This window comes from Saccopteryx bilineata, chromosome 1, assembly GCF_036850765.1.
Source record: "Saccopteryx bilineata isolate mSacBil1 chromosome 1, mSacBil1_pri_phased_curated, whole genome shotgun sequence".
NCBI classification, from domain to species: domain Eukaryota; kingdom Metazoa; phylum Chordata; class Mammalia; order Chiroptera; family Emballonuridae; genus Saccopteryx; species Saccopteryx bilineata.
The window spans coordinates 156,537,279-156,564,086 of record NC_089490.1 but is presented as its reverse complement, the minus strand read 5'-3'; the positions used below and the strand labels follow the sequence as shown (position 1 = coordinate 156,564,086).

The 26,808-nt window shown below is 49.5% G+C and overlaps 1 protein-coding gene across 8 annotated transcripts; it reads left to right on the top strand.

Annotated features, from left to right (window-relative positions):
* On the top strand, positions 1–25,784 carry LOC136335851 (secretory carrier-associated membrane protein 4). Of its 8 annotated transcripts, none has more exons than XM_066277048.1 (7): positions 1–121; positions 6,257–6,304; positions 11,012–11,140; positions 11,447–11,603; positions 13,027–13,128; positions 19,392–19,509; positions 23,554–25,784. In XM_066277048.1, exons 2-7 carry the CDS (start codon positions 6,298–6,300, stop codon positions 23,731–23,733), a joined length of 693 nt encoding a protein of 230 aa, XP_066133145.1. In that variant the 5' UTR covers positions 1–121; positions 6,257–6,297; the 3' UTR covers positions 23,734–25,784. The 8 variants fall into 8 exon arrangements, with proteins under 8 accessions (XP_066133145.1, XP_066133172.1, XP_066133132.1 ...); XM_066277035.1 differs by lacking the exon at positions 1–121 and adding an exon at positions 130–474; XM_066277041.1 differs by lacking the exon at positions 1–121 and adding an exon at positions 510–531.
* The last annotated feature ends 1,024 nt before the right edge of the window (positions 25,785–26,808 follow it).

Below are 26,808 nucleotides of genomic sequence, written 5' to 3'. Positions count from 1 at the left end.
TCAGTTCCCGGAACTATATGCTCCCATCGGGCACCGCGGCGCCAGGCGCAGCCGGAGCTAGCGAATGAGCCGCGGTTGCTAAGCCTTGGTGAAGAGCATATCCTCACGCCTGTCTCCTCTGGTAAGCGCGCGGCTTCAGGGTCTCTGGCTCTTCTCTTCTAGACGCCCGTAGAGTGCAGGCGAGGACCGCCACCGGGCTCCGGGCTTCTGGGGGCACCGGCCGCGTGGGAGCGACGGGGCAGCCGGGCGGGAGAGCGTCGCGTGTTCCCGTAAGCACACGCGCACGGGATGGCCGGGCCTCGGGACACAGCTTTCTGCGCCCATCGCCCTTCTGCGCGTGCGTGCGCCCCTCAGGCGCGGCTGAGGGGCCCCGTGCGTCCAGCTGTTTCCGGCGCGCCCTGCCTTCGGATCAAGACTGCAAGCCCATGCCCACAGGCTGCCGATTGACCAGGTTCCTTTGCAATTTAGGCGAAGGTCCGTAATCTTTCTATACGCCCTCAACTTTGATGATCCTTTCTGATACCATGGAAAGTGAGTTTTCAAGGCTTTTTCATATCCCGATCTCAGGATAAGGGGTGTGTCGCCCACACTCCACAGGCCCAAAATTGTTGAATTTTTTCATGCACAGAAAGCTCACTGGTAGGGTGTCAAGTTCAGCAAATAAACACTCAGGACACACCTTTAAATTCGAATTTCACAAACAATGAATAATTTCTTTTTTAGTACAAATATGTCTCAAATATTGCATGGGACACACTAAAAAATTCTGCACTCATTTGGAATTCGAATTTAATGAGGGCGTTCTGTTATCTGTCAAATGCATTCCATCTGGGAGCTTGTTAGAAATACAGATTGCAGCTCCATCCTGTTTGTGGGGCCAGGTCCTAGGACCGTGATGGCGAATTTTTTTATAAAAACCGCCCACTTTTGCAGTGCTGGTCAATCTGGTCCCTCCCGCCCACTAATGGGCATTCCAGCTTTCATGGTGGGTCAATTGCTGCACCCTGTGGTTGCTCCGCTATTGCCCACCATGAAAGCTGGACCGGCCCACAAGGGACCAGGTTGACCAGCACTGTAAAAGTGGGTGATTTTTATAGAAAGATTCGCCATCACGGTCCTAGAAACTGCATTTGAAGCTGTGGGTGCTTCTGAGGCTCCAGCACTGGCTGTTCCTTCTGCTTAGGTCTCCCTACTCTGCTTTGCCTGCCTTCCAGGCCTTGCTGTGGGTCACCGTCTGTAAACAGTTCCGCTGCCACAGACAGGGCACTGGGAGCTATGGGGTTGTATACAATCCAGGACAGTGGATTTTCTCACTTTCTGCCCCTAACACCCTGCAAGATCCTCATCAATTCCTGCTTCACAAGGGGGAAGCTGCAGTGTAGTTAGTCAGGCAATTGGGCCAGGACACAGCCAGGTCCAAATTTTGGCCTGCAGAGCCTGACCCAGCTCACTGAATAAGTACCATTTCCTGTGTCCCTCCCGGAGCCAGAGTCCATTCCTGCTGAGACCTCAGGCTTGCTGTCTTCCCCTCTCCCCACGTGCTTCCTCCCAGTGTCCCCGGGAATTTCCAGCACACACAACTGTTTTCCATTTGGGTGCGTTGGAGGCAGGTGGTCTTAAGCTGCTGAGGCGTCCATCTCCCTGGTCTACCAGACCCTTCAGGGACTGCCAGTACAGTTGAACTCCAGTTGGCACGTAGGGCGGAGGCACTGCCACCACAGATGTGACCAGGTTGTCCAGACCAGTGGATAAAGTGTTAGCCTGGGACATAGAGGCCCAGGTTCAAAACCTTGAGGTCGCTGGCTTGAGTACGGGCTCACTGGATTGAACGTGGGCTCACTGGCTTGAACAAGGGGTCACTGGCTCAACTGGAGTCCCCCTTCTGCCCCCCTCCCCCCCCTCCCCCGTTAAGGCACATATGGGAAAGCAATCAATGAATACTAAGGTGCTGCAACAAAGAATTGATGCTTCTCATCTTTCTCCCTTCCTGTCTGTCTGTCCATCCCTCAAAAAAAAAAAAAAAGAAAGAAAAGAAACTTGTCCCCATTAGCAGTCACCCCCACCCCCTTCCCTCAGTCCTTGGCACCTACTAACTTTCTGTCTCCGGATTTGCTTGTTCTGGACATTTCACATAAATGGAATCACAGAAGCACAGATTATGGCCTTTTGTCTCTGGCTTCTCTGACTGAGCCTCATGTATTTAAGGTCCTTCTGCACTGCAGTGAGTGTCAATGCCTCATTCCTTTTCATGGCTGAGTAATAATCCAGTGTATGCGTGGACCACATTGTATTTATCCGTCATACATTGATGGACAAGGGTTGTTTCCACCTTTTGCCTGTTGCGAATCCTGCTACTGTGAACATTTGTGGACAGGTTTCTGTGTAGATACGGGTTTTCATGTTTCTGGGCACATACCTAGGAGTAGAGGGGAGTTACTGGGTAAAGTGGTGTCCATCCTGTGATTTTTTTTTAATGTTTGTTTTATTGACTTTAGAGAGAGAGGGAGGGGGAGAGACAAGAACATTGATCTGCTCCTGTATGTGCCCTGACCAGGAATTGAACTGTTAACCTCTGTGCTTCAAGACTATGCTCTAACAACCCAGCCACCTGGCTAGGGTTTCTGTGATATTTATCTGTCTCCTCTAGAAGTTGGTGGCCCAGCCAGAGGTGTCCCAAAGGCAGCCTTCTTTATTTGTCGCTTGTTTTGTTTTGGTTAAACAGAGGTTGTATTCTTAAAGGGACAAATAAGACTGTGTCTGTCTTTTGCCTTGCAGACAGTGAGAGCTTTTGTGGCCTGGGGCAGGCCTTGTGGGGTGTAGGGTCCTAGGCATGGTGTATGCTGGGAGCAGATTCAGAGTTGACACTGTGGACCCACCTGTGGGTCTTGCCCAGCATTGGCATTGTGGGCACATGAGGGACACCCTTCACGTGATCATTATCTCATGGCTGCCCTTGGCAGCCTGGGTCAGTATGTTTGTCAAACTTGTGACCTTAGAACAAGCTTTGTGGTGGGTGAGGACCTCACATGTCTTCTGAAGGGCCTAGCCGATAAACTGGAGGCCCATGGGGCTGAGGAGTAAGTCACGGGGCACATGATGAGCCGTAAAAGCCCACAGTTGTAAAATGATTTTAAAACTTTCTTCCACAGGGAAGAGGCAGGAGGGGCTGGTCCACTCCAAGAACCCAGTTGGGCAGTGTATTCTGGGTGGTCAGCGGCACCTGAGTTCCTCTGGAATACAGTTGAGATTTTCTGTGGTTGACCTCTAATGGTCTCCAAGGCAGCCCTGACCAATTAATATGAGGCATGTATATAATATTAAGTTTTTCAGAAGCCACATTTTTAGAAAGTATTAAGTAACAAGTACGGTTAACTTTAATAATGTGTTAACCTTCGACACATAGTCAATATAAAAAAAAATCAATGCGATAGTTGACGTTCATTTTTTTGTATTAAGTCTCTGTGATCCAATGTACATTTTGCTCACAGCACAATTCAAAGGAAAAGGGGGGGGGTCAGTGGGGTTTAAATTCTGCAAACCAAGAGTTGGTAGGACCGAGTGAGAGCATAGCTAGTGATGCATTTTACTTGGCCTGGAGCTCTCTGGTGAGCCCTCAGATTCGACACACTCCTAGGATGGACTCCTCAGCTCACCCAGACCTGCGGCTGACAGATGATGCTCTGCTCCGATCTCTGTCTCCCACAGTCGGAGCCCTGATAAGGATGGACCCCCTGGGTGGCATGGAGCAGTGTGAGGATGAGAAGGCTGCGAGCCCAAATCGAGAGCCTGTGCTGTGGCAAGCCCTTCCTGTCCTGTCGGAGCAGCAATCCAAGGATGTGGAACTGGTGCTGGCCTATGCCGCACCCATTCTTGACAAGCGCCAGACTTCACGCCTCCTCAAGGAGGTATCGGCCGTCCACCCACTGCCTGCCCAGCCTCACCTCAAAAGGGTTCGGCCAAGCCGTGATGCCAGCAGCCCACATGTGCTGGAGATGCTGCTATGCCTGGCTGGGCCAGCTGCAGGCACACCATCGCTGTCTGAGCTCCTCCCACAGCCAGCAGTGGATCCCCATGGCTTGGGAGAGCCCTTTGTGGTGCCTGTGCCTGCCTGGCCGCCCCTGACCAGGGGCCAGTTCGAAGAGGCACAGACCCACTGGCCCATATCTTTCCATGAGGACAAGCATGTGACCCGTGCCTTGGCAGGGAGGCTTTTCTCAGCACAAGATCGGGCCAAGATGCAGGACCATATGGAGCGGGCTGTGCAGGTGGCGCAACAGGCAGCCGCCAGGGGCCTGAGGGCTGTGGGAGCTGTGATGGTGGACCCGGCCTCAGACCAGATACTGGCCACTGGCCACGACTGCAGCAGCACAGCCAGCCCCCTGCTGCATGCCACTATGGTATGCATTGACTTGGTGGCCCAGGGCCAGGGTCAAGGCACCTATGACCTCAGGTCCCATACTGCCTGCTCCTTTGCCCCAGCCATAGCCCCCCAGGGCTTCCAGGCCATCTCTGTACACAAGCTGGGTGAGGACATGGACATGGATGAGGATGGCCTCCCCTATGTATGCACTGGCTACGACCTCTACATTACCCGTGAGCCCTGTGCCATGTGTGCCATGGCTCTGGTACACTCCCGTGTGCAGCGTGTCTTCTATGGGGCACCCTCACCTGATGGTGCCCTGGGCACCCGCTTCCGCATACACGCGCGGCCTGACCTCAACCACCGTTTCCAAGTGTTCCACGGAGTACTTGAGGCCCAGTGCCTCCAGCTGGACCCTGACACATAGGTGCCATGCTTGCTGGCTCAGACTGCCCTCTCTTCTGCCAGCCTCAGCCTCCTCTCAGGTCCACATGGGCCCTGGTTCCCTCATTGTCATCCAGGGACTGCTGGATTTCAGGGACATACCTCCAAGCTCGAGGGCCCATTTCTACATTATTCCCACTGGTGTGTAGGGCTGCATTTCTGCTAAACCACACTTTTCCCTGGGCTGGAGCTTAATGGGGGTCCAGCCAAGCCTCACCACTGGGCATTCAGACATCCCTCCTTTGGTTGCCTTCATCCTGAGCTCACAGGTCCACTGGGATTGTGTTCCCTTTGCCTTGAAAATAAACACAACCCCAAACCAGGTTGATGTCTGTTGGCAATTGTGAGGCTGCTTCCGCCAAGGGCCTGGGTGTGCACAGGGTGAGGGGAGCTTCTGAATCAAATGTGAGCAAAGCCCTACACAAGTAGAGGGTCTGGAAGGGTGTGGCTGGCTAGGGTATGGCTGGACTCAGCTGGTCAAAAGGCTCCTTTTGGGCTGTCCCATTTCCCATCCTTCTCAGGTGGCCAGAGGGGTCCCGAAAGGCTAATTGTCACAGAGCAGTCAGCACTAGAACCAACTTGTTTGTGTAGACTCAGAGCAATTCATTTTTCCATCCAGCAACCATGCACCATTTGACCACAAAGGCACTGCAGGGACTCTAGGACATCTTGTTCTAAGCCAACCATCAAGCCCCTGGGTATACTCCCATCCTGAGGGAACAGGGCAGGGGGTGCTTTACCTGGGAGCCAGTAAAGTGAACAGACATGGGTAGGGCATAGCCTGCCAGGCCTGTAGGGAGAATCAGCCAGGTCAGGACAGACAGGGTTTCAGTGGGGACACTGCTAAGCTGAGGGTTGGGCTCTGGGGAACTTGGCATCACTGGTACCTTTTTGCCTGGACAGTGTGTGAGAAACATTCCCAGTGTCTGGCCCCAAGTGTGGCTTCTGGCTACCTTTGGTACCAGGCATCCCCTAGTGTTTCACTTAGGTAGCAGTGGGGTCCTTGGCCCTATAAGGCTCATAGGAGAGGAAACTACAGACTAGAGAGATTGTGTGAACCTAGTCTTGATTTGAAAGTTGGGTACTGCAGCCATAATGAGATACTCAGAGGTATCTATGGATAAAGGGTCGGCGAGGGTGGGGTGGTTGGAGGGCAGTGGGAGTGTCACCAGGATCTCAGGAGTGGTCTGGCTCCAGGCTGACTTGTGGATGGCAGGAGGCTGCAGCCTGATCCTTCGGCTCCTGCCATTGCAGATGCTGCCCAGGGGGATCTGAGGTGAGGTGCTGACTGGGGTCACATGTTTGGGTTGGCCTTTCAGGCAAGAGCCCAGACAGCCTTGTGGATAACCTGGAAGTTAGGACTCTATCCATAGCAGCCACATAGGCGTGCAGCTTGTGTTGGGGTCCCCTGGGAGCCATGGGACTCCCTGACTGTTGCTGTTTCCCCTTCAGGTGGCTGCAGGATTCAGCCTCACAGTGTCACCACAGCAGAAATGTCAGGTGAGTCTGCTCGGGGCTCCAGGGGTTTCTGTGTCTCTGTTTCTCTGGGAAGTGTCCCCAGGTGGCCAGACTCATTATGACCACCTCATGATCTTCCTCCAACAGTGGCTGTTGGGAGTCGCCTTCCGGCAGTGAGCGCATGACAAGAAGGCACCCAGTTTCTATGAATTATTAGCCAGTGTTCCGCTGGGCCAGGCCTTCTGCCTGGAGCTCATTTTGTTGACACCACAGGTGGACACTGAGGTTTGATCACCTGGGTTCATGCCTGCCTGTCCACATGAGATGACACCCTCATTTCTTCATGGAGGCTAAAGTAAGCAACCAGGGTAGCCTGCCTTGTCTTGCTTGGAAACAGGCACAGTGTACAAGTGAAATTAGGTGGCTCATGGTCAGCCCACTGGTGGCAGAGCTGGGATTTGAACCCAGGCTCATAGGTTCTAAGTCAGCAGAGAACATTTCACCAAGAAAACAAGGTTTCAAGAGGCCTTGAGATTTTACTAATGGTTTTCATTTTTTTTTATTTTGTCTTTTTTTTTTTTTTTCTTTAAAGTGAGAGGAGGGGAGATAGACTCCTGCATGTGCCTGGACCGGGATCTACCCGGCAACCCCCATCTGGGGCTGATACTCAAATCAACCAAGCTAGTCTCAGTACCCAGAGCCAATGCTTGAACCAGTCGAGCCACTGGCTGTGAGAGGGGAAGAAAGAAAGAAGGGGAGAGGGAGAGAAAGAGAAGCAGATGGTCACTTCTCATGTGTGCCCTGACCAGGGATTGAATCCAGGACGTCACACACCAGGCCGATGCTCTGTCCTCTGAGCTAACTGGTCAGGGCGTTGCCAATGGTTTTCTACCTCCTTCCTGTCACATTGCTTGCTGATGGGACTGATTGCTAGAAACATCACCCTGTTCTTACTGTGGAGGTTAGACATCAGTCAGACAAGGAGAGGGATGCTGAGAGCTTAGGGACTTGGGGGTGGGTGGCTGGGTGGGATCTGTGGTCAGGGCCTGGGGTACCTGGTTGCGGGGCTTGGTCGGGGGTTATGAATGGGGTTTTTGGCCAGTGCATAGCTGGCTGTGTCCATACTGGGAAATCCCTCCAGATCAGCTCACTGGAAGGGCAGGAGGCTGGAAGCCTTACTCATGGTCTCGTGGAGCAGTCAAGCAGGGAAGCTTAGGACACTATGGGTTTCCTGTGTTACTTGGTAAATACCTGAGATTTTTCAGTGGTCAACAATGTTTGGCTGCCCCTACCTCCTTCCTCCAGCCGCTGTTCTCACTGCTCCTATACAGGTAGGATTTTACTTTGGGGTCTTTGCACTGGCAGCATCTTCCCCCAGAATTTGTTGGGCTACGTTTTTTACCTTGAGTCTTTGTTCAAATGCCACTCTTTAATGAAGTCCACCCTGACTGTGCTATTAAGTCACAGCTAATGACATCCCTAGTACAGTCCCTAGTGGTCCCCATCTTCTCCTGTAGTTCCTCTTTTTTAATTTTTAATTATTGATTTTTAGAGCAAGAAGAAGGGGGAGAGAGAGAGAGAGAGACAGAAACATCGGTCTGTTCCTATGTGTGCCCTGACTGAGGATTAAACTGGCAACCTCTGCATATCTGAATATTGCTATAATCAACCAAACTATCTGGCCAGGGCATCCAGTGGTTCCTCTTTACAGTACTCAGCTTGTCTCAGTGTACCACACAGTTACCCATCTGTCATGGTGGTCATTGGTCCCTCTTGTTGGGATGGGGTCCAAGGACAGGGCTCCGTGTGTGTTGTCCTTTCTCATCCTGGCAGGTGCTCAGAGAGTGTGCCCTGCCGTGGTGGGGATAAGTGGAAGCACATTGAGAGGCAGCAGGGCACCACTGATGTTACCCTATTGTTGGTTGAGTCATGTCCCCCCAAAAACATGTTCAGTCCTGACCCCCGGCATCTGGGAATGGGACCTCACTTGGAGATAGGGTCTTTGCAGATGTTATTAATTAAAACAGGGTCACAATGGAGTAAGGTGGCCCTAATAATAAAAGAGAAATTTGGACACCAGTGCACAAGAAGAAGCCATGTGGCCATAGAGGCAGATACTAGGGCTATGTGGCCACAAGCCACGGACTCCTGGAGCCATCAGGAGCTGGAAGAGGCAGAAACGACCCTTCCCTAGAGCCTTGAGAGCATAACCCTGAGTCACCTTGATCTAAGACCTCTATATTATAAGAGGATAAATCTTTTGTTTTAAACCCCTTAGTATTGTTGCAGGAACAAAGGAAGTGACTCCTGGAGGGTAAAGATGCTCAGACAATGTCCTAGAGCAGCGGTTCTCAACCTGTGGGTCGCAACCCCGGCGGGGTCGAACGACCAAAACACGGGTCGCCTAAAGCCATCGGAGAATACATATTTATTATACAATACATTTTTAAATAAAATATGTATTTCCAATGGCTTTAGGCGACCCCTGTGTTTTGGTCGTTCGACCCTGCCGGGGTCGCGACCCACAGGTTGAGAACCGCTGTCTTAGAGGAAGAGGATTGGATTTGTTAACTGGCAGAGCAGTGTGGCCTAATAGGCACCAAGACACGAGCTCCCCAAAGTTGGCTTTCTTGAGTCTTACATACATTGTACAGCTCTTACATGAAAGTCGCCCTATCCCTTTGTCTGCAGACCTACCTGAACTTTGCGTCTCTGGAAGGGGAGAGGGCGTGAAAGGGAGGTTTGAACTGTTTGTTCTTGACTATTCACAAATCCCATTTTCCTTGTTTGTGTTGCAAGTTGCTTCAGGAAGCTGATAGAAGAGCTGCATGGCTGTGCTTTGTTACTTTTTAAACTGAGTTAGCTTCGAATGCCCTTCTGTCCTCAGTATGTGGTTTGTTACAGGATGCTCACAAACGTCAAGTGCCAAAACCTTCCCTGGAGACACAGGTGTTAACAGCATCTGGGTTCTGCCTGTGAGTCTCAGTTTCTTGTGACGGCTCCAAAAAATCACCACAACCCTGTAGTGACTTAAACAGGGTTTATCAGGAGTGTGACACAGGCCTCATGGGGCTAAACTCTGGTGTGGGCAGGGCTGGTCCCTCCCAAGGCTCCAAAGAGAACTGTTTCTAACCTTTTCCAGCTTCTAGAGATGCTGTATCTCTGGCTCATGGCCTCTGTTTTCATTGTTACACCCAGCAGTGCAGCCTCTTCTATCTCTGACTCTGACTTCTCTCCTCCTTAAGAGGACCCTGTAAGGAGACTGGGGGCCCCTGGCGAATCCAGGGTCATCCCCATTCTGTGGGGTTTTTTTGTTTGGTTGGTTTTTTGTATTTTTTTCTGAAGTTAGAAGCAGGAGGCATTCAGACCCTCACATGCGCCTGACCGGGATCCACCCTGCATGCCCACCAGGGGGCGATGCTCTGCCCATCTGTGGTGTTGCTTCGTTGCAGCTGGAGTCATTCTAGCACCTGAGGTGGAGGCTATGGAGCCGTCCTCAGCACCCAGGCCAACTTTGCTCCAATGGAGCCTTGGCTGCAGGAAGGGAAGAGAGAGACAGAGAGAAAGGAAAGGAAGAAGGATGGAGAAGCACAGAAGAAGCGCTTCTTCTGTGTGCCCTGGCTGGAAATCAAACCCAGGACTTCCACACACCGGGCCAATGCTCTACCGCTGAGCCAACCAGCCAGGGCCATTCTATAGGGTTTTTTTAGATTTTTATTCATTTATTTTTATTGGAGAGAGAGAGGAAAGAGATAGAGAGAACAGGGGGAGGAGCAGGAAGCATCAACTCCTATGTGTGCCTTGACCTGGCAAGCCCGGGGTTTTGAACCAGTAACCTCATTGTTCCAGGTCGATTATTATTATTATTATTATTTTATTTTTTTTTTTTTTGTATTTCTCTGAAGCTGGAAACGGGGAGAGACAGTCAGACAGACTCCCGCATGCGCCGGACCGGGATCCACCCAGCACGCCCACCAGGGGGCGATGCTCTGCCCCTCTGGGGCGTAGCTCTGTCGCGACCAGAGCCATTCTAGCGCCTGAAGCAGAGGCCAAGGAGCCATCCCCAGCGCTCGGGCCATCTTTGCTCCAATGGAGCCTCAGCTGCGGGAGGGGAAGAGAGAGACAGAGAGGAAGGAGAGGGGGAGGGGTGGAGAAGCAGATGGGTGCTTCTCCTGTGTGCCCTGGCCGGGAATCGAACCTGGGACTTCTGCACGCCAGGCCAACTCTCTACCACTAAGCCGACCGGCTAGGGCCTCGATTCTTTTTTTGTTTGGTTGGTTTTTTTGTGTTTTTGAGACAGAGAGAGGGATAGACAGGGATAGACAGGAATGGAGAGATGAGAAGCATCAATCATTAGTTTTTCGTTGCATGTTACGACACCTTAATTGTTCATTGATTGCTTTCTCATATGTGCCTTAACCACGGGCCTTCAGCAGACTGAGTAACCCCTTGCTGGAGCCAGCGACCTTGGGCTCAAGCTGGTGAGCTTTGCTCAAATCAGATGAGCCCGCGCTCAACCTGGCGACCTCGGGGTCTCAAACCTGGGCCTTCTGCATCCCAGTCCGACGCTCTATCCACTGCGCCACCACAGGTCAGGCCCATTCTATGGGTTTTGACTTAATCCAGCAGCAAAGTCTCTGCTAAGTGAGGTAACGTGTCTACAAGTCCCAGGACCAGGACAGGTCATCTTTGGGTTTTTACTGTGCTGCCCCCAGCCTGATTTAGTCCTGTGTTGCTGTGTCCCCATAGGAAAGGAAAACAACTTCCCTCCGCTGCCCAAGTTCATCCCTCTGAAGCCTTGTTTCTACCAGAACTTCTCTGATGAGATCCCCATTGAGCATCAGGTCCTGGTGAAGAGGATCTACCAGCTGTGGCTGTGTGAGCAGTAGACTGGGCTGGGCAGAGCGGATGCAGGCCTTCCTGTACCACTGCAGAGACCCAGGCCAGTCCCAGGCCATGAAGCTGCCTTTTCTTTGGGCTGGGAAAGTCTGAGGTTTTTGTAGTAAATCTGATAAAATTCTGCCCCAGAGGCAGCATGGTGTGGTATACGGGCTAGCTGGGTGGGAACCTGTGTCCCCCTGAGCCTTCTCTGGCTCGTGGTCCCTGCACAGTGGGGAAAGGTGTCCTAGTGTCCATGCCCTAAACTCCAAACCCTACCTCAGCCTCCTTGCCTCCCCTCCCCAGTCTACTGTGCCACACTGGGGGTCAACCTCATCGCCTGCCTGGCCTGGTGGATTGGTGGTGGCTCAGGAACCAACTTCGGCTTGGCTCTGGTCTGGCTGCTGCTGTTTTCTCCCTGTGGCTACGTGTGCTGGTTCCAGCCCGCCTACAAGGCCTTTCGGTAAGTGGGGGTCTGGCCATGCCCCTGTGGGGCTTCAGGGTGTCTGCTGGCAGAGGGCTCAAAATTGAGTAGCTAGGATGCTTTCCAACAGTGTGTGCACATCTCCATGCTGATTCCTGTACTCGGGACCTGAGCCTGTTCTGCACCTGTCATCCTAGCCCAGGTGCTAGTAATCTCCCACTCTCTTGTCCAATTTGGATGATAGCTTGTATCAGGGTACAAGTAGTAGCTGCGCACTACTACCCGTAGATACCTGTTGTGTTATCTTTTAATAACTGTTGAATTATACTTAACATTTAACACAACTCACCAACCTAACATTTGAGTGTTTCTAGAGTCTTCTCAAGGTTGTACAACCATCACTGCCAGTTACAGAACATTCTTACTATCCAAGAAGAAGCCTCATCCCCCTTAGCAGTCACCTCTATCCCTTCCACAGCCGCTGGTACCCACGATATGAATCTATTGTACTTTGTCTCTGTGGATTTGCATGTTCTGGACATTTCATATAAATAGAATTAAATACTCTGTGGCCTTTTGTGTCTGGCTTCTCTGAGCATCATGTGTTCAAGGTCCTTCCATGCTATAATAAATGTTAGTGCATCATTTCTTTTCATGACTAATATTCCAATGTGTGCATGGACCACACAATATTTATCCATTCACCAGCTGATGGACACTGGGTTGTGTCCACCTTTGACAGTTACGAATCCTGCTATTATGAACATTTTGTCCCCAGACCTCCTGCTCCTCAGGTGTGCCATGTTTGCCCCTAAGTGCTCCCTAAATCTCATCCTTAGGAGGCAGGAGAAGATCTTAGACTCTTTCCCAGTAAGGAACCTGTTAGTGCAGGGTCCTCTCAAAGGGACAGTGTTTCAGCCCCTCAAGAGCCTGGTGTGAGCATGTGTGAAGTAATTTGTACATGTAAATGCATTTGTCAGTACCTCAAGAGAGGAGAACAGTTCTTTCTTTCTTTTTTTTTTAAATTTAAATGGGAGGATGGGAGAAAGACTCCTGCATGTATCCGAACAGGGATCCACTCTGTGACCCCCATCTGGGGCTGATGCTTTGCTCATCTGGGCCCATCACTCACAACTGAGCTATTTTCAGTACCTGAGGCAGAGATGTCATGGAGCCATCCTCAGTGTTCAGGGCCAACACACTTAAATCAATTGAGCTATGGCTGCACAAGGGGAAGATAGAGAGGAGGAAGGGAAGAAAAGCAGATAGTCGCTTCTCCTGTGTGCCCTGACCAGAGAATCAAACCCAGGACTTCAACACAGTGGGTTGGCGCTCTACCACTTGGCCAACTGGCCAGGGGCAGGAGAACAAATCTGTTGCTATCCCTGCCTCATGTCCTCCTCTGGGTCATTGTCACTGAGAGGCCAGGGCAGCCATAATGGTTGTTTCTTTCTCTTCCCAGGGCTGATAGTTCCTTCAATTTCATGGCGTTTTTCTTCGTCTTCGGAGCCCAGTTTGTCCTCACTGTCATCCAGGCTGTCGGTTTCTCGGGATGGGGTGCCTGGTAAGTCAGTGAATGTGGCCACTGTGTCATGTGTTAACTGTAGACAGGTGAGTGAATGCATGTTTCCGTCAGTGAAGGCTGAGTACTGTAACATAGACCCCAACTTCTTATGGTTGATGGAGAACAGATGTTTTGCTTCCTGCTCTCATAAATGCTCCAAGGAGATGCTCAGGTGAGGTGTCTATTTCACACCAGTACCCAGCCTGTGTGTGGAGGCTCTGCCCATGCTGTGCTGTGAGTGCTTGGTAACTGGCTACTGGGAGGCATAGGTCAGTAGTGCATCCTGGGAGTAAGTGTTCAGAGAACAGCCACATGTGACCACCATCTCGAGAGAAATCCGATCCTCTGTTTGCTTGATTTTAGGGTATCATATGATATTTCCATGGTTGCTGTAGGCAATTACTCACAAATTAGCGACTTCAAATGAAACATTTCTAATTTCCAGTTCTGGGGAGTTCGACATGGGTCTCATGGGACTAAACTCAGATTTGGGCAGGGCTGGTCCTTCCCAAAGGCTCCAGGGAAAAATAGTTTCCTGTCTTTTCTAGTTTTTAGAGGCACTGCATCCCTGATTCATGACCCCTTCTCCATCTTCACAGCCAGCAGTACAGCCTCTCCCATCTCTCTGATTGTTCTTTCTGGTTCCCTCTTAAGAGGACTCTGTGATGACACTGAGTCCCTCAGGGTCATCCCCATTTCAGGGCCTTAACTTAATTCCACCTGCAAAGTCCCTTTTGTCATGTGAGGTGACATGTCCACAGTAACCAGGAATAGGATGTAATTATCGGGGCTGTTACTCACAGGTCACAGGTGATGTCTTTGGTGTCCAGTGTTGGGTAGGAGGCATCTGGGGTGGCTCTTATCACCCATGTACTACCTGGGAATGTCCTGATGTGGTTGGCCTCTTCATTGATTTTTCTCTGAGTGTTAGGAGCTCATTCTGTCTGTAGTTATAGCTTCCAGTACAGGGACATTTTCTTGTATCACGTCCTTGAGTCCTCTTGCTCTACTTTTTTTGGTGTTTTCTGGGTCTTATTTTCTGGGTCTTATTTCCTTGTTGCCATCATGTCCATGGTTTTCCTCCCTGTCACTTCCCTATGTCCACTGGGAGAGCCACTGTGATCCATCCTCCTCAACAGTGAGAAATCATACAGTCTTGTTGTTTCTTGAGGCTCGTGTGGGTTTCTGTGGCCTCTTCAGCCCCCTCCTCTTAGCTTCTTCCTTACTGTCCATTTCCTGCTGTCTTCTGAGAGCGCTCTTCTATACGGAATCACAAAATCATCTGCTTTTCACCTGAGACAATTTCCAAAATGCATGTCCCTACATCTTCCTGTTGTTGCTCCTTCCCTAAATAGATCCTGAATATTAGGTTTCTTCTTGGCTGACGCCCTCCCATACTTGGGTCTGGAGGGCCGGTGACATGCAGTCTTGAGGTCCCCAGGACCATCCCAGTTGCAAGGACTCACAGGAAGTACCCCAGGACTCAGCAGATGGTTATCCTCTTGGCTATGGTTTATACAGAAACAGGACAACAAAATGAGCTGAGGGAAAAGGTGCATGGAGCAAGTCAGGGGTGATCAGGCTTAAGCTTCCCAAGTCCTCTCCCAGTGGGTTCCCACCGGATGCACTTAATCCCTCTAAAATGAGATGTGACAGTGTGCAGAAGATTCTCATTGGGTTTGGTCATATTGACTCCTCTGCCCTCCAGGTATGAGATCCTAAATTCCAGGACAAGAGTAGATGCTCAGTGTGAACTGTGTGTTTGCACTGATCTTTTAGGGCCAGGGAGCCCCCATGTCAGGGAGGGTAGTGAGAGCCCCCAGAGTCAAGTTCCCAGATGTTTTCTCACCATACTGGTTTCTAGTAAGAGAAGGTGCAGGCATCTTTTTTTCTACAGAGTTGAACAGTGAGGGAAAGGGGGGATGGGTGCCAAGCAGCTGGGGACCTTGGGGAAGGTACTGTCAAAGTGCTTTACTCTTCTGTGAGATTAAGAGGAGGAATATAGTAATGGTGGTGGTGGTGCTTGTGCAGGCAGGGTCTGAGCACCCCATGCGCTGACTCTTCTGGTCCTCCTAAAGGAGTGTTGTTATTCCTCATTCTACAGAAGAGGAGACTGAGGCCCAGGAGGGACAGGGGCGGTAGGAGACTGATATTCGAGGCCCGGTCACTTCCTTCGAGTGGATGGCCAGCAGCCCCTCCTGGCTCCCAGTGTTTTTTTCACTGAGACCTCTGAGCTCTGTGGAAGGGGCATGGAAGACACTGTGCCCAGCTCGTTGGCCTCCTCTGGGCACAGTACTGAGAGTGCTAGGCAGGAAGCTGGGACTCCAGGGTGCTACAGCTCTGGAAACTTGTACTTGCTCCCTTCCACATCTACCCTCCTCACTGCCCTGGCAGTCCCAGAGCTTACCACTTGGGGGTGTATAGACCTCAGCCTGCCATGGGGACTTCTGGTGGGGTGGGAGAAAGGACCAGTAGGGACAGTTTCCTAGGGAGACTTTCAGCTCATCCCCAAGCAAAGGGGATGGATGCTCTCAGAAGTGCCCCTGTCATAGTCACCCATTTCAGCCAATACTGTGACACATGGAGCTGTCACTCCCTGCACACTCCTTAGTCTGCTCTACATACATGTTTCTTTAAATCTATAAAAGAGAAGGATGCTTAGAATATATGAACATATTATATGTAAATACGACCATGATATTTCACACCTAAGATTCCCACCAGTGTTCCTTAACGCTGGCAGGTGTTCAAAATTGTTTGTACTGTTATGGGGGGCGTTTTTTGGTTTTGTTTTTAAGAGAGGAATGGGAAGAGAGAGAAAAGTATCAATTTGTTATTCCACTTTTTTATGCATTCATTGATTAATTCGTGTATGTGCCCTGACTGTAGATCAAACCTGCAACTTTGGTGTATTGGGACAAGACTCTAACCAACTGATAACCTGGCCAGGGCCTTCTTGTTCCTTTTTATTTTTTTATTTTTTGTTCATTTTAGAGGAGAGAATGAAGGGGGGCAAGGAGCAGGAAGCATCAACTTCCATATGTGCCTTGACCAGGCAAGCCCAGGGTTTTTAACCCAGTGACCTCAGCATTCCAGGTCGATGCTTTATTCACTGCGCCACCACAGGCCAGGCCTTCCTGTTCCTTTTAAAATAGGCTTTTAACCTTGGCTACTTACAGTTTACAGAAGGTATAGAGAAAGACAGAGTCCTGCCATTCACCTGTCACCCTAACACCTTTACCCCCACACAGACTTTAGGCTCCATTTGCATTTCTGCAACATTTCAGTGAAAGCCCTTTTTCTATTCAGAATTCCTTGTGTCATTCAGCAGTGTGTTGACATCAAACCCAGGTGAGCTTTACCTTCTTTGTGGGTTGGTGTCTCTCTGGCTCTCCCTGATCTGTGGGCTTTTCTGTCCTGTGCAGTGAGTATCCCACAGTGGGGTTTTTAGAGTAACAACTTTATGAGATGCATTCCACATACCAAATATTCACTCTTTAGGTGTACAAATCAGTGTTTTTAGTGCATCCACAGAATTGTGCAACCTCTAAGTTCAAAACATTTCATCACCCCCCCCAAAAGGGCCTGTTGTCATCAGCAGTCACCCCCATTTTCTCTCCCAGGTCCCATCATCAATGTACTTTCTTTCCCTGAGGATTTGCCTGTTCTGGACCTCTTACATAAATGGAATCACATATTATATGGCCTTCTGTGTCTGGCTTCTCTCACTGAGCATCATGTTTCAAGGTTCATCCATGCTTCCTTCCTTTTCATGGCCAAGTAACATTCTAGTGTGTAGATGAACCATACTTTGTTTATACATTCATCAGCTGATGGACATTTGGGTGGTTTTTATATACTTTTTTGGTATTGTTAGTAGTGCTGCTGTGAAATTTCTACCAGTTTGTGTGTGGACATGTTTTTGTATCTTTGAGTGTACACTCAGAAATGGCATTGCCATTTTAATATTAACATTTTATTTTATTTTTTTTATTATTTTTATTATTTTTGTTTTTTTCTGAAGTGAGAAGCCGGGAGGCAGAGAGAGACAGACTCTCACATGCCCCAACTAGGATCTACCCAGCATGCGCACTAGGGGGCGATGCTCTGCCCATCTGGGCCATTGCTCCGTTGCAACCAGAGCCATTCTAGCGTCTGAGGCGGAGGCCATGGAGCCGACCTCAGTACCTGGGCCAACTTTGCTCCACTGGAGCCTTGGCTGCGGGAGGGGAAGAGAGACAGAGAGAAAGGAGAGGGGGGAACGGTGGAGAAGCAGATGGGCGCTTCTCCTGTGTGCCCTGGCCAGGAATCGAACCCGAGACTTCCACATGCCGGGCCGATGCTCCACCACTGAGCCAACTGGCCAGGGCCAACACTATTTTAATATTAATCATCTGAGGAGCTGCCAGATTCTCCCCCAGATTTTGCAAGCTGCGTTCCCTGCTGTTCTTTCTCACGTTCTGTCCCCCTCTCCCTGGTTCTAGCCATGATCTGGGGGAGCACCTGGCACTCCCTGGTCCCTACCTTGTCCCTGCCCTCTGTCCCCAGGCCTTTCTCCAGTCTCCTGTTCCTTGTGTGTCTTGGGCTCTCTGGATTTGGTTGAGGTGCAGCAGGCTAATACCCTCATCCGTTTGTAGCTGATTGAGGCCAGTTTATTATTCATTGTTCTGAGTTACGTCATTCTGCATTGTAAATGAGCTTGTTCTTTGGGAAGCTGGTGGTTGGTAGTTCACTCCTGGGTGACAGTGAGGGGCAGTGCCTTAGAGCAAGCAGGCATCTTGTTCTACATTTCCACTTGTGGATATGTTCACTCTCCCAGGAGACTACAATCTTTGGGCTGTGGCCCCTCACCTGCTCAGCCCCTTGTTCCAGAGTCCCAGTTCTGGTGAGAGATCCCCAGCAAAGACAATGCTTCCTCCCCTTACAGGAGCCTGAGGGTGTTGTCACCTCCCTATAGGACAGCATCCAGCTGTCCCACCTAGCAAGGCTCAGCTTCCTGTCCATTTTGTCTAGTGTCCACCTGAGCCCTCCACTGCCCAATTTGTTCATACCCTTCAAGGTGCAAAGCAGTATGTGTAGATTGTTCTCCCTTTACTCACAGAGTGGGAGCAGGTACTGTGTTCACATGTGCCTTTAGTATACCTATGTACACATTTCTAAACAATCTGTGGAAGAATACATATCAGATAGATCATATTGGTTCCCTCTGGGCCGGGCAGGGTGGTTGGCAGGAGAGAGATTGTTGCATATTTTAAGTTTTCTGAACCTTGAACCATGTGGTTTTACTACTTGTTAAGGAAAAATATTCTCAAAAATACCTTGGTTCTTGCCTCTGCCTCCCAGAGGCAAGCATGGATAAACAGCTGGATGTTCTTTTTTTTTTTTTTTTTTGTGACAGAGACAGAGTCAGAGAGAGGTACAGATAGGGACAGACAGATGAGAAACACCAATTCTTCATTGCAGCACCTTAGTTGCTCATTGATTGCTTTTTCATACGTGCCTTGACCAGGGGGCTACAGCAGACCGAGTAACCCCTTGCTCGAGGCAGCGACCTTGGGTCCAAGCTGGTGAGCCTTGCTCACACCAGATGAGTCTGTGCTCAAGCTGGCAACCTTGGGGTTTCGAACCTGGGTCCTCTGTGTCCCAGTCTGACGCTCTATCCACTGCGCCACTGCCTGGTCAGGCACAGCTGGATGTTCTTTATGTGGGCCAATGATGTGCTTGTTTCATAGTACCTTGCTGTGCTGACTGAGCTTCAACTTCCTTTTCTCCCTCTTGTTTTTTTATCATCTTAGTATTCTGTGTGGCTGTAGCAAAATTTATATTCTTGTTGTTCCCAGCCAGTGGACATGTAGGGTACTCCTAGCTTTTTTTAAAACAATTGCTGTAGCATAAACTCTTAGAAGTAAAATAGTGAGGGTAGCTATGTCTTTTTTATGGATAATGCCCCATTGCCCTCCAAAAACAGTGTACACTACCGCTAACAGAATGGTGTTTGTATGTCTGTTCCATCATCACATGACATTTGTCCATATAATGGTAGGAAAGTGAGACTTGTTCTACCTTGCAAATCTTTATTGGTGTGTTTGAGCATAATTTTGTGAGTTTATTGGCCCTACAGAAGTCCTTGTGAGAATCTACCATTGTTTTGCAGGTCATTTACGTTTCTCTTATTGGTTTGTCAGAATTCTCTACATATGGAGGATAATGGTCCCTTGTCTGTCAGACATGCTGGCACCTACATTCTCTCTTGCTCCTTGCAGTGGTTGGCTGGCAGCGATTACGTTCTTCCAGACCAGCACCGGGGCTGCTGTGGTCATGCTGTTTCCAGCCATCATGTTCACAATGTCAGCCGCCATGATGGCCATTGTGATCATGAAGGTAAGTCTATGAGTCCTAAGACATCCAACTTCTTCCCATGTATCCTATCGCCTCACCCTCCTGGCCCCAGGGACTCTTATCATCCCAGTTTCGGGAGCAAGAGACTGAGTAGGAAGTAATATGATCTCTATCAGCAGGGAAGTCTCTCAGGGTCTGAATACTTGACTGCTCAGGCCAAGGGGACCCCACCTCTCCCACAAGTGACAGCCTTCCAAGGTAGATGGACTTGGGGACTGTGGGCTAAGGATGACTACACTTGCCTTTGGCGGTTTCCTCAGCACACACAGGTCCCAAAGTATTGTCTATACTGCCTGATCTGCCCACACTATCTACATGTTGTCATTTGTAGTTAAATTCAAATTAAGTTAACACTAAATATTCAGTGCATCCGGCTTATCTCATGTGCTCAGTGGCCACATGGAGCTTGTGTCTTCACATCAACTGTCTGCAGTGTCACAGCAAACTCCCCTGGATTGCACTGTTCCAGATATATGGGGGCTTCCAGTGAGAAACATTTGTGCTGTAGTCTTGGAGGCATTGGTCCTCGAGTGTTGTCCTGGAACCATGTGAAGGCCAATGGATGATGACAAAGTTGATGGTGTTTCTGCTCCAGCCTTCCTGAAGATGGCCATTTCTACTGCACGCACAGAGACACTGCTTAGGGAAGCTGGCCTCATGCTGGGCAGCAAGATTGCCACAATTTTTAGAACTGGGTTTGGAGTCCCTCCCAGCTTTCTTGCCATGTGGTTCTAATTGTTCTAGCATGCTTTGAGGCTGGTCTGTTTAATCGGTGTACTTCGCTGTCAGCGATGACAAAGGAATGCTTGGCTCTCCTACTTTGCATTCCACCATCCTTTCAGTTATATGGACGGTCTGAAGGGAAAAATCAACACAAACTGTGACTGTCCTTAGAGATACCACAAGTGAATCTTGGCAAGATTCCAAGGCAAAATCCACAGGGAAACTGGGGACGTGTCCACCAGGAGCTTTTGCTCAGCAGCAAACATAAAACAAGAAATACAAGCTGGGGAAAATACCTGCAAAGTACAAGAAAGAAAAGGTTAATGGGCTCAAAGAGTGAGTTCCCTCCCAAGAAGATAAAAAAACATAACTCCCTCTGTCAGGGTCCCGAAGGCCACACTGGGTTTGGGGATTTACCAGGAAGATAGTTGCATAGAATAGGAAAGATACATTCCTGTGGAAAACAATAAGACCATTCTTTTTCACAGGTAATCAAGAGCTTAGTGTTAAAACAAAGTGCCAGAGCCCGGCTAGCTAGCTCAGTTGGTTAGAGCATTGTTTTGATACACCAAGGTGTGGGTTTGATCCTCAGTCAAGGCACATACAAGAGTCAGCCAGTGAATGTATAAATGGGTGGAACAACAAATCAATGTCTGTCTGTCTCCCCCCTCTTCCTCTCTCTAAAAATCAGCCAGTAAAAATGTTTTAAAACAGTGCCACAAAGATGTGTTGGCGAGGATGTAGAGAAAAGGAAACCCCTCATGCACTGTTAGTGGAAATGCAGATTATTGCAGCCACTGTGGGAAGCACTATGGAATTACCTCAAAAAATTAAAAACGGAACTGCCTTATGAGTCACCGACTCCACTTCTGGGATATATCCATAGAAACCCAAAACACCAATTTCAAAGAATATATGTACCCTTATGTTCATTCCAGCATTATATACAATAAATAGCCAAGATTTGGAAACAGCCCAATTGTCCATCAGTAGATGAGTGGATAAAAAAAGCTGTGGTATAGGCCCTGGCCAGGTAACTCGGTTAGAGCGTTATTCCAATATGCTAAGGTTGCAGGTTCAATCCTGTCAGGGCACATGCAAGATTCAACCAATGAATGCATAAATGGATAGAACAACAAATTGATGTTTCTCTCTTTCCCTTCATCTCTGTCTAAAATCATCAATAAATTAAAAAAAAAATAGCCTGACCTGTGGTGGCACAGTGGATAAAGCGTCGACCTGGAAATGCTGAGGTCGCCGGTTCAAAACCCTGGGCTTTCCTGGTCAAGGCACATATGGGAGTTGATGCTTCCAGCTCCTCCCCCCTTCTCTCTCTTCTCTCTCTCCCTCTCTGTCTCTCTCTCTCCCTCTCTCTGTCCTCTCTAAAAAAAAATAATAATAAAAAAAATAAAAGTTCTAAAAAAAAAATAAATAAATAAATAAATAAATAAATTTTTAAAGCTGTGGTTTAGTTATACAATGGAATACTACTAAGTCATAAAAAAGAAGGAAGTCTAGACCTGTGGTGGCACAGTGGATAAAGTGTCGACTTGGAACTTGCTGGTTCAAATCCCTGGGCTTGATCAGTCAAGACATGTACAGAAAGCAACTAATATGAATTGATGCTTCCTGCTTCTTCCCCCTCTTTCTCTCTCTCCCTCCCTCTCCTTCCTCTCTCTAAAAATCAATAAATAAAATCTAAAAAATAAGTAAATAAATTTCAAAAAGCCTGATCTGTGGTGGCACAATGGATAGTGTCGACCTGGAACGCCGAGGTTACAGGTTTGAAACCCTGGGTTTGCCCAGTCAAGGCACATATGGGAGTTGATGCTTCCTGCTCCTTTCCCACTTCTCTCTTCTCTAAAATGAATAAATAGGCTCTGGCCGGTTGGCTCAGTGGTAGAGCATCGGCCTGGCGTGCAGGAGTCCCGGGTTCAATTCCCGGCCAGGGCACACAGGAGAAGCGCCCATCTGCTTCTCCACCCCTCCCCCTCTCCTTCCTCTCTGTCTCTCTCTTCCCCTCCCGAGGCCAAGGCTCCATTGGAGCAAAGTTGGCCCGGGCGCTGAGGATGGCTCTGTGACCTCTGCCTCAGGCGCTAGAATGGCTCTGGTTGCAACAGGGCGACGCCCCAGATGGGCAGAGCATCGCCCCCTGGTGGGTGTGCCAGGTGGATCCCGGTCGGGCGCATGCGGGAGTCTGTCTGACTGCCTCCCTGTTTTCAACTTCAGAAAAATACCAAAAAATAAAAAGAATAAATAAAAGAAGAAAGAAGTCTTACCTCTTGCAACAGCATGGATGGATCTGCTGGAGAGCATTATGCTAAGTGAAATAAGCCAGTCAGAAAAAGACAAGTAGCATATGATTTCACTCATGAAATCTAATGAACAAAATTAACTAACAAAATAGAGACAGATTCATTAGAGAGCAGGTTCACAGCTTTCGGGGAGGGGGTGCTGGTTGGGGGAATTGGAGGGATTGAGAAAAAAAGAAAAAACTCATAGACATGGAAAATAGTATGGTGATTGCCAGGGGATGGGGGGAGGTAAACGAAGATATAGCGGGGATAAATGGTAATGGGTGGAGATGACTTGGGGTGCAGAACACACAGTATACAGATGATGTATTGTAGAATTGTGCACCTGAAACCTGTAGAAGTGTTAACCAGTGTCACCCCAATAAATTAAATAAAAAGGAAAAATGTGTGCCATTTTCTTGGTTATTGGATTTGCTAGGATTTCTAGAAATAGTACAGCTGGGTGTTCCAGAGGTGCAACCAGGACTAGGTTGGCACAGGCTTTCCTGATAGTGGGGATTTAGTGGTCCATCCCCAGAGGTCTGCTGAGATGATCACCACTAGCATTCAGGGATGGTTATTTGTGCACAGTCTCGCCCGAAGCTCCCATGTCTGGAGGCCATCAGGTGATTGTCATACTAGTTTCTTACAGGTTTCTCCATGCTAAGCACTGCCTGCAGGTATCCAGTCACTTTCGAGGCACAGGTGTGGGGGCAGTCCACAGAGAGAATAAGCCCCAAATCCATGACAGGAAGAGCTTCTCTTTATGATAGATATGTTGTGGGCTTCAAAGGGCAACAGAGGTTGGCACCAAGAGCACCAGGGGCTGTGGCTCAGGGCTGGGTCTTCCAAGTTTACATCTTGGATTCTGTGCATTTTCTAACATTTAAACAAAGACCATTCTGTGGCTTTTGTAATTCCTTTAAGCATGACCTTAAACATGAGCAGCTTCCCGATCACTCAGACAAGTATTGATCTCTGCCCTCTGCTGACATCCTCTATCCTGCAGGTGCACAGGATCTACCGAGGAACCGGTGGAAGCTTCCAAAAGGCACAGACAGAGTGGAACGCAGGCACTTGGCGGAACCCATTGTCCCGGGAGGCCCAGTTCAACAACTTCTCAGGGAACAGCCTGCCTGAGTACCCCACTGTTCCCACCTATCCAGCTGGTGGTAGCCAGTGGCCCTAGAAGGAGTTGACTGGCCTTGCCATCTACCTGCCACCTCCAGGCCTCCGCCTCCTCCTCATTTACTCCTGAAATTATTTTGGGTAGTGAGGCCTTAAGCGTCTCCATTGCCCCTCACCCAGCCAGGATGGCAGCAAGTTTCGTGGCCACCAGGAGCTCCCCCAGCTGAGATGGCAGACCCCAGGAGCTCCTGGGGATCCATGCCCATGCTCATCTCACATTCAAAAGCAGGTCTTGTAAGTACTGCCCAGAAGTTGGCCAGCCCCACCAGCTGCCAGAAGGATGTTCCTCTTGCTCCTGAAAATGTTTGGTCAAGTAGTATCCACTCTGGCAGCCACATCTTTCTCCTTGGGGTTTTTTTTTTCTTCTTTTTTTTTTTACAGGGACAGAGAGAGGGACAGACAGACAGGAACGGAGAGAGATGAGAAGCATCAATCAATTTTTCGTTGCAACACCTTAGTTGTTCATTGATTGCTTTCTCATATGTGCCTTGACCGCAGGCCTTCAGCAGACCGAGTAACCCCTTGCTCGAACCAGTGACCTTGGGTCCAAGCTGGTGAGCTTTTTCTTTTTCTGCTCAAGCCAGATGAGACCGCGCTCAAGTTGGCGACCTCAGGGTCTCGAACCTGGGTCCTCTACATCCTAGTCCAATGCTCTATTCACTGCGCCACCGCCTGATCAGGCCCTCCTTGGGTTTTTAAGAGGGCTGACTTTGGGCCTCCCCAGAAAGTTGGAAGCAGGCTGGCTGCCCTCCCTCCTAGAGCTGGTGATGCTAAAAAGTGCTCCTTGAATCTACCCCATCCCCATCAGGGCCATCAGTCTCACCAGTGCTCAGGAAGAGGGAAAAGCCTTCTCAGCACCAGGTTCTTTCCCTGCTGATGATACAGGCACTTGATGCACAGCTGGGTCCTCGACATTCTTGTCTTCTTGAGTTCTGTGTCCGTCTGCAGCTGGGGGCTCATAGGGATGGACAGAGGTCAGTTCACCTCCTCGGTGCCATGATCTCAGCTCCCTATCCATCTGTCCCAGTTGCTTCCTGCTCATGGTCGCTCTACCTGGAGATGCTTTCTTCCCCCATAATAAGAGTTAGAACCCCAATGCCTGACTGGTTGCACCCGTGCTGGGAATACCAGCAGGATGTGTCTAGATCTAAAACTTAGGATGGAATCCTTTGTTGCGGGGGGAGCATCAGCTTCTCTTCCCCCACCATGCAAACAGGAAAACAGGTGCATCTCATCAGAGTATGTATGGCCTGAGGTCAGCCATCATCTGGAGGCCCGAGTGCTGGGCCAGCCACTCTGGCTGTGATCTACACCACTGTTTTCTGGATGTGCAGAAGCAGATCACATATCTCAGAACAGCGTTTTTGGAGGAAATAAGATGTGACAAATCTCTGTGCCTTACTAAGGAATCTAAACACTGTCACTTCTTTCCCCTGGGATTCTTCTAGCTCTTGAGATGGAGAAACCAGATGTCGTGTGGGCATTGCCACTGCATTTTTATGAACGGATGGGCCGAGGGAGGTTTCCAGTAATGCTGCCACTTGGCTGCTGACTCATGGTCCCTTGAGGCAGGACAGGAATTCACCCTTCATGCAGTGCTCAGCTGGGCTGCCATCTCCAGAAGCTCCAGCATGGCTGGAACATATTTTCACACCTGCTTGCTTTGGTTTCTTGTGCTGAATGTCATATGGTGTCCACAGATGGCCAAGGTCCCTAAGAAAGCACCTGGGGCTAGGTCTCTGAAGGCCAAAACCTGAACGTAAAATGCAAGCAAGCCTCGGGTTTCCCAGGTTCTCAGTAACATCCCCAGCCAACCTCCTGCGACTGGCAGGATCCACAGTGTGCTAATGGTGGTCTGAATCTCATGACTGTGATGCCGATGAATAACAGCTTGTTATCAACAGTAGGATGAGTATCTGCCCCGTCCCCACTCACCCCTCTGTACTTGTCATCTTTGTTACATTGTAGTAGCTTTTGTTACTTGAAAATATTCTGGAAATAAATCTTTTCTGCAGCAGGACTAAGCCTCCTAGAGGCTGTTTGTGGCACTTATGCATGTGTGAGTGTGCATTTGTTTTTTTCCTCCCAACCTGGGCCTTCCTCCTAACAAGTACCCCAGGTTGTAGACCAGGCCCAGCATGTACACATGTACCCAGGTTTCGTTGATGGTCTGCCCTTGCCCTTGGACCCTGCCCCACAGGCACTGAACCTCCCTGTGCACCAAGGCTGGAGCCCAGCTTAGTCCCATATACCCCAGGCATCTTCGCCCTCACATGATGTTCCCACATCCCTGTGATGTGGTTTCCTTCAGGTTTTTTGGGTTTTTTTAGATTTTATTTATTGATTTTACAGAGCAAGGAGAGAGACTAGAGTAGAATGATGTGTCAACTCATAGTTGCTTCACTTTAGTTGTTCATTGATGGTATGTGCCTTGACCAGGCAAGCCCAGGGTTTCCAATCAGTGACCTCACCGTTCCAGGTCAACACTTTATCCACTGCGCCACCACAGGCCTGGCTCTGTCTTTCTAAATTCAATACAGTTGGCCCTGGCCGGTTGGCTCAGTGGTAGAGCGTCGGCCTGGCATGCAGGAGTCCCGGGTTCGATTCCTGGCCAGGGCACACAGGAGAAGTGCCCATCTGCTTCTCCGCCCCTCCCCCTCTCCTTCCTCTCTGTTTGTCTCTTCCCCTCCTGCAGCCAAGGCTCCATTGGAGCAAAGTTGGCCCAGGCGCTGAGGATGGCTCTGGTTGCAACAGAGCAATGTCCCAGATGGGCAGAGCATCGCCCCCTGGTGGGCATGCCGGGTGGATCCCAGTCGGGCGCATGTGGGAGTCTGTCTGACTGCCCCCCTGTTTCCAACTTCAGAAAAATACAAAAAATAAATAAAATAAATTCAATACAGTCTTTAAAAAATATTTAAAAGTTGAATTGTGTTTCCCATCCAAATATCCTATGTTGGAAGTCAATCCCCAGGACCTTAGAATAGGACTGTCTTTGGAAACAGGGTCATTGCATGTGGGATTAGTTAAAATGAAATGATACTGGAATAGGGTAGGCCTGATGCAGTAGGACTGATGT

Bases quoted from the DNA above. Each gene is read 5' to 3' on its own strand.
- LOC136335851 (XM_066277028.1), top strand. From the start codon at position 426: ATGCCCACAGGCTGCCGATTGACCAGGTTCCTTTGCAATTTAGGCGAA. The intron at 475-3,705 runs GTCCGTAATCTT...TGTCTCCCACAG, and splicing joins CCTTTGCAATTTAGGCGAAG to TCGGAGCCCTGATAAGGATG.